Source organism: Nerophis ophidion, linkage group LG02, assembly GCF_033978795.1.
Source record: "Nerophis ophidion isolate RoL-2023_Sa linkage group LG02, RoL_Noph_v1.0, whole genome shotgun sequence".
NCBI classification, from domain to species: domain Eukaryota; kingdom Metazoa; phylum Chordata; class Actinopteri; order Syngnathiformes; family Syngnathidae; genus Nerophis; species Nerophis ophidion.
Window position 1 is genome coordinate 51,191,712 of NC_084612.1, and position 7,449 is coordinate 51,199,160.

The 7,449-nt window shown below is 44.7% G+C and overlaps 1 protein-coding gene across 1 annotated transcript; it reads right to left on the bottom strand.

The window, feature by feature from the left end:
* Positions 1–2,211: 2,211 nt before the first annotated feature.
* On the bottom strand, positions 2,212–6,553 carry LOC133542140 (olfactory receptor class A-like protein 1). The gene has a single exon (XM_061886003.1). It carries the CDS (start codon positions 6,435–6,437, stop codon positions 5,478–5,480), a length of 960 nt encoding a protein of 319 aa, XP_061741987.1. The 5' UTR covers positions 6,438–6,553; the 3' UTR covers positions 2,212–5,477.
* Positions 6,554–7,449: the final 896 nt, after the last annotated feature.

The window sequence follows — 7,449 nt, forward strand, 5'->3', positions numbered from 1 at the left end:
GGACCATGTTCCGAACCTCTATTGTCGAGGCGGCTGATTGGAGCTGTGGCCGCAAGGTTGTTGGTGCCTGTCGTGGCGGTAATCCCAGAACCCGTTGGTGGACACCAGCAGTGAGGGATGCCGTCAAGCTGAAGAAGGAGTCCTATCGGGTTCTTTTGGCTCATAGGACTCCGGAGGCAGTGGACGGGTACCGACGGGCCAAGCGGTGTGCAGCTTTAGCGGTCGCGGAGGCAAAAACTCGGACATGGGAAGAGTTCGGGGAAGCCATGGAAAACGACTTCCGGACGGCTTCGAAGCGATTCTGGACCACCATACGGCGCCTCAGGAAGGGGAAGCAGTGCACTATCAACACCGTGTATGGTGCGGATGGTGTTCTGCTGACTTCGACTGCGGATGTTGTGGATCGGTGGAGGGAATACTTCGAAGACCTCCTCAATCCCACCAACACGTCTTTCTTTGAGGAAGCGGTGCCTGGGGAATCTGTAGTGGACTCTCCTATTTCTGGGGCTGAGGTCGCTGAGGTAGTTAAAAAGCTCCTCGGCGGCAAGGCCCCGGGGGTGGATGAGATCCGCCCGGAGTTCCTTAAGGCTCTGGATGCTGTGGGGCTGTCTTGGTTGACAAGACTCTGCAGCATCGCGTGGACATCGGGGGCGGTACCTCTGGATTGGCAGACCGGGGTGGTGGTCCCTCTCTTTAAGAAGGGGGACCGGAGGGTGTGTTCCAACTATCGTGGGATCACACTCCTCAGCCTTCCCGGTAAGGTTTATTCAGGTGTACTGGAGAGGAGGCTTCGCCGGATAGTCGAACCTCGGATTCAGGAGGAACAGTGTGGTTTTCGTCCTGGTCGTGGAACTGTGGACCAGCTCTATACTCTCGGCAGGGTTCTTGAGGGTGCATGGGAGTTTGCCCAACCAGTCTACATGTGCTTTGTGGACTTGGAGAAGGCATTCGACCGTGTCCCTCGGGAAGTCCTGTGGGGAGTGCTCAGAGAGTATGGGGTATCGGAATGTCTTATTGTGGCAGTCCGCTCCCTGTATGATCAGTGTCAGAGCTTGGTCCGCATTGCTGGCAGTAAGTCGGACACGTTTCCAGTGAAGGTTGGACTCCGCCAAGGCTGTCCTTTGTCACCAATTCTGTTCATAACTTTTATGGACAGAATTTCTAGGCGCAGTCAAGGCGTTGAGGGGTTCCGGTTTGGTGGCCACGGGATTAGGTCTCTGCTTTTTGCAGATGATGTAGTCCTGATGGCTTCATCTGGCCGGGATCTTCAGCTCTCACTGGATCGGTTCGCAGCCGAGTGTGAAGCGACTGGAATGAGAATCAGCACCTCCAAGTCCGAGTCCATGGTTCTCGCCCGGAAAAGGGTGGAGTGCCATCTCCGGGTTGGGGAGGAGACCCTGCCCCAAGTGGAGGAGTTCAAGTACCTAGGAGTCTTGTTCACGAGTGGGGGAAGAGTGGATCGTGAGATCGACAGGCGGATCGGTGCGGCGTCTTCAGTAATGCGGACGTTGTATCGATCCGTTATGGTGAAGAAGGAGCTGAGCCGGAAGGCAAAGCTCTCAATTTACCGGTCGATCTACGTTCCCATCCTCACCTATGGTCATGAGCTTTGGGTCATGACCGAAAGGATAAGATCACGGGTACAAGCGGCCGAAATGAGTTTCCTCCGCCGGGTGGCGGGGCTCTTCCTTAGAGATAGGGTGAGAAGCTCTGCCATCCGGGAGGAGCTCAACGTAAAGCCGCTGCTCCTCCACATCGAGAGGAGCCAGATGAGGTGGTTCGGGCATCTGGTCAGGATGCCACCCGAACGCCTCCCTAGGGATGTGTTTAGGGCACGTCCAGCTGGTAGGAGGCCACGGGGAAGACCCAGGACACGTTGGAAAGACTATGTCTCCCGGCTGGCCTGGGAACGCCTCGGGATCCCCCGGGAAGAGCTAGACGAAGTGGCTGGAGATAGGGAAGTCTGGGCTTCCCTGCTTAGGCTGCTGCCCCCGCGACCCGACCTCGGATAAGCGGAAGATGATGGATGGATGGATGGATGTTGTTTGAACTTTGTATTTGTGTTGTAGAATTTTGGTTGGCAAAAAATGTCAATGGTCAAATCAAAGTCAGAACCCAACATTGATTAAACGTCAAAAAAGATGTTCCAACGTTATCTTTGAGTTGCTCAACGTCAGGACCTAATTCAAGACCAACAGCAATAACAGCCCATTTCACCTTTGTAACAGTGTTTATTAATGTCACACCCTTTTTTCTTTATTCACGAATGAGCAATCAGACCGAATATTAGTCATAATTGCACGCATATGTCCCCAAAAATCCCTCACCCTGTACGTTTCCTCCAACAATTTGACATTTTTGCATGTATTTCCGCACCAAACAACTTTTGTCCCGCATTTTGTTTTCGACTCACCCACAGGGAGACTCTTCAGGGACCTCATTAGCATAGGATTCTCCCCGCAGCGCCATAATTGGCGCTGAACAGGCGGCTGCAAAACATCTAGGCCTGAATCACTTCTAAAATATCACCGCGTCTTTTTGGTGGCTGAGAAACAAACAAACAAAACAGCATAAAGAGCAGAGAGTCATTGAGAGCGACCGCAGTGCAATAAATGTGCCGCAGGAGCAAGGTTTATTTCAGCCTATTTAATACACGGCGCAATAACATTGTGAAGTGTTTACAAGACACCCAGCGCATAAATGCACAATAGAACAGATTCACTTTGTTAAGATAAGAGGAAAAATATTCCTTTGGATAGCACAAAGTCATGGAGCTATTGCTATAACTCAAGTTGTCCTTTTTTCTCTCTCATGATGAATGTGCTTCCTCCTGATGCTCATCAGACAGAATAAATGTTGGCATGTGGCCAGGGTTGGCGGGCCATATTCTGGGCCCCCATTCACAAGACTCCTAAAGGGGCCCCCCCATCCCACTCTAAACCCAAAGTGGCTGCCCCAATACACACAAACTTATTCACGTGGTATGCTTACATACATTGAAAAAAAAAATTGAATGTTGAAAACAGCTTTCTAAAATGCAAACCAGCTTTTTAAAATGCATGTAAATAAAAAAGAACAAAGTTTTGGATTTTTTAAGGATGGGATTAAGAACATATTTTAGGAACCTTCCCAAATAATAACAAAGAAAACTTTTTTTTGTTTGTGTTTATTTTCTACAGGAAAGGCTAAACAAATGTGTCATAAAATGACCAGGATATAGATTTAAATAAACATATAAGCTGTCATTAATATGATTTTAAATTTGTCAATTTGTTCCCTTTCTTTTAGAGCAGGGATGTAACAGCAAGTGTGTGTGTGTGTGTGTGTGTGTGTGTGTGTGTGCGTGTGTGTGTGTGTGGGTGTGTGTGTGTGTGTGTGTGTGTGTGTATGCGTGTGTGTGTGTGTGTGTGTGTGTGTGTGTGTGTGTGTGTGTGTGTGTGTGTGTGTGTGAATATGTGAATATATATATAAATATAACTGTATAAGGCAGGGGTAGGGAACCTATGGCTCTAGAGCCAGATGTGGCTCTTTTGATGACTGCATCTGGCTCTCAGATAAATCTTAGCTGACATTGCTTAACACGATAAGTAATGAATAATTCTGCTGGTAATCACAGTGTTAAAAATAATGTTCAAATTATAAAACATTCTCATGCATTTTAATCCAACCATTCATTTTCTCTCGCACCTGTTCAAGAAGTTGCATTAATGGTAAGAAGTATTATATTTATTATTGGTTAGCTTTAGAATAACAATGTTATTAAAAAGAATAAGAAGTGAAGTATATAGCGCTTTTTCTCTAGTGACTCAAAGCGCTTTACATAGTGAAACCCAATATCTAATTTTTACATGTTAACCAGTGTGGGTGGCACTGGGAGCAAGTGGGTAAAGTGTCTTGCCCAAGAACACAACGGCAGGGACTAGGATGGCGGAAGCGGGGATCGAACCTGCAACCCCCAAGTTACTGGCATGGCCGTTCTACCAACCGAGCTATACCACCCCAACTTATTACACCCTAAAAATGTTGGTCTTACTTAAAAATGCACGCATTTAGTTGTATTCAGTGTTAAAAAATATTATATGGCTCTCACGGAAATATGTTTTGAAATATTTGGCTTTCATGGCTCTCTCAACCAAAAAGGTTCCCGACCCCTGGTGTAAGGATTAAGGATTTGCCCAATGATAATACATAATTGCCTCTGTATTTTATTACATATTTGACATGAACGTTGTAAAAAAAATTTTTTAATTTTCCAGTGAAAAATTTTGCAGCTCAGTCACCAGAATAGTACCATGAAATTGACAGTGTGTTTTGTTTTTACTTCAAATGTAAAAAAAACTACCACAGATTTTTTTTCTAATGTAGGATTTTAAGTTGTTTGTGTATTACAGCAAATGGAAAACGTTTTTTTACAGTAAAATTCTGGTAAGGGTGAGGGATAACTTGCTTTAAAAACATAATCCGTGCAAGATATATAAGTATTTATTTTTATTACGACATATATATGTATATTATTGTTGCATTTCTGTGTTATATTCAGATGTAAAATATATGTAATTAAGTTTTTTTTTCTGTGAAAATGGAAAAAATTACTACATTTAGTAAGAAAGTAATTTATTGACGCATATTATTTCCAGCTGTTCGCGTTCCATATAAAATGAAGGGTCCCTGGACCTTGAAATGATCACCCCTGCTTTAGAGTAGCAATAAGATGCTACACGTAGAATTATCATCAATGGATAACTCAAATAATAATAGATCATTCGAATCCATCCATTCATTTTCTGCCGCTTGTCCCTTTTGGGGTCGCGGGGGGTGCTGTTGCCTGTCTCAGCTGCATTCGGGCGGAAGGCGGTGTACACCCTGGACAAGTCGCCACCTCATCGCAGCATTAGAATTATATTATTATTAGTCCATTTCCTATAGGATTTAAGGTCCACTCCTGTCTTTGAAACTAGAAAACTCTGTTTCTAACTTTCTTTGAGGGTCCTTGACGGCATCACAGTTATGAGCATTTAGATGCAAAAGTAAAACTTCCACGTATTCCCCCCAAGCTGCCACAAATAGTTTGCCTTTTTTATTATAATTACAATAAGGTTAGTGCATCTTCTATAGGAGTTAAGTCCACCCCTGTGTTTGAAACTACAAACACTTGTAGAAAAGTCTGTTTCTAAGTTTAATTGAGGTTCCTTGACTGCATCACAGTTATGGGCATTTAGATCCAAAAGTAAAACTTGCACGTACGTTCTGACCCCTTACTGCCAGAAATAGATATATTTTTACCTTTTGCCTCATCCTTGATCGGGCTGGGTGTGAATTTTTAAAGGTGAGCTTTGATGGCGTTATGACGTCTGTGTCATATGCTAGGTATACTTTTGAGAAGTGACCTGGGTAGTCGTTCTTAATTTGATTCATGCAACGTTGTAATTGAACTTCAATGGCTATATTAGTTTTAAGTTTGTACAAAATTCTGGTCACTAGAGAGTGGAAAGAGTGGTCGCTCCCTCCTTGATAACTTTGGACTGCACGGCGCACCGAAGTCGGCCGATCACCTTCCTGTTGGACGCGATGATGACCACCGGGCTCAGCGCGCAGTACAGCGAGGAGAAGAATATACGCAGGTCGGAAAAAAGCGACTTGCTCATGGTTTTCCTCACTGTGAGGGTGTACACCCAGATTCCGTTGTCCACGCCGTAGAGGACCACGTACAAAGTCACCAGGGCCACCACGACTTTGGCCGCCCGCCGCTCCGAACTGCCGCCTCTTCCTCCGCTTGCGCCGCGAAGGCCCTTGAGCTGCTTGCTGTGCTTGTAAAGGAAGTGTAGGATGATGAGGCTGGCGAGCGTCATGAGCATCATGGGCACCACGTCTCTGCCCACCTGCGCTGCCCCGTTGGCCTCTTTGGAGAGCTTGGAGGGGAAGTTGACGTAGCAGAACTGCACATTGATGCCGTGGTTGGCGGACAACGACGCGTTCATGGCGTTGAGGGAGAAGAGAACGGCGGCCGAGGTCATGCACGTGTTGATCAGCCAGAGGGCCAGGAACACCACCCACAAATAGCGGCCCAGCAAAGACCGGAAGGAAGCCCAGCGTGACCCGGGAGGGGCGATGCTCAGGCACTGGTAGGCGCTGAGGACGAAGGTGAACCAGATGGAGAGCGAGCGGGACGTCCGGTAGGCGAAAATGACACCCTTGCAGGCGGCCTCGCTGAAGATGTCGGCCAGGCGGAGGGACGCCAGCGTCTCCAGCAGGCAACGCACGGCCACCACCACCAGGTTGACGCAAGCCAAGTGCAGCACAATGGCATCAGCGGCGAGGAGGCGCTTGTCCCGGTGCAAGACAGAGAGAAAGGCCACAACGATGGCGGTGTTGCCAGGGATGCCCACCACAGTCAGGGATAAATACAACATCCCACGCACAAACTCCTCTGACGGCATTCCTGGGCGAGTGCAGACAAGAGTCCATCAGGTTGGAAGTGCCAGTGTGTTCCAGCCTCGCCTGAAGGAGCCCCGACACTCGTCTTCTTATACTTTCATGACGCCATTGTTTGCTCTCCACGCTCCATTGACTCCGCACAATTGACTCCAATTACTGCACATCAGTCCAGATGGCTGCCTCCGTCCCCGCAGAGATGCCAACTGACACCATGACAATTAATTTGTTGGCAGCAAATAATTCGGTAGAAAGGCCAGAACGCTCTCTTCTTTGGATGGAAGGCGGTTGTTTAATAGCTCAATAAATAATTGTTTGAATGTCCAACATTCTCACATACAATATTATATTCCAAAAAACATATATTTATTATTATTATTATTATTAGTAGTAGTAGTAGTAGTAGTAGTAGTATTGTGTGAATTTCCAATTATTGACACACATGAGATTATACATAAAAAAAAATATCTATTTAATAATAGTATTATTGTATGAATGTCCAAGCATTCTCACATGTAAAAAAAAACATATGTTTATTATTATTATCATTATTATTATTACTATTGTTATTATTATTATTACTAGTAGTAGTAGTAGAACATTATACACCAAAAAACATCTACAGTATTTACTATTATTATTATTATTATTATTATTATTATTAGTAGTAGTAGTAGTAGTAGTAGTAGTAGTAGTAGTATTTGTATTATTATTGTTATTGTTTGAATGTCCAAGCATTCACACATATAAGATTCTACACCAAAAAAATATTATATTTATACTTATAATGATAATAATAATAATAATAATAATAATTATTATTATTATTATTAGTATTATTATTGTGTGACTGTCCAAGCATTCACACATATAAGATTATACACCAAAAAAATAATCCATTTATCATTATTATTATTATTATTATTATTATTAGTAGTAGTAGTAGTAGTAGTAGTAGTAGTGGTGGTATTGTGTGAATGTCCAAGCATTCTACACCCCAAAAAATCATATATTCAT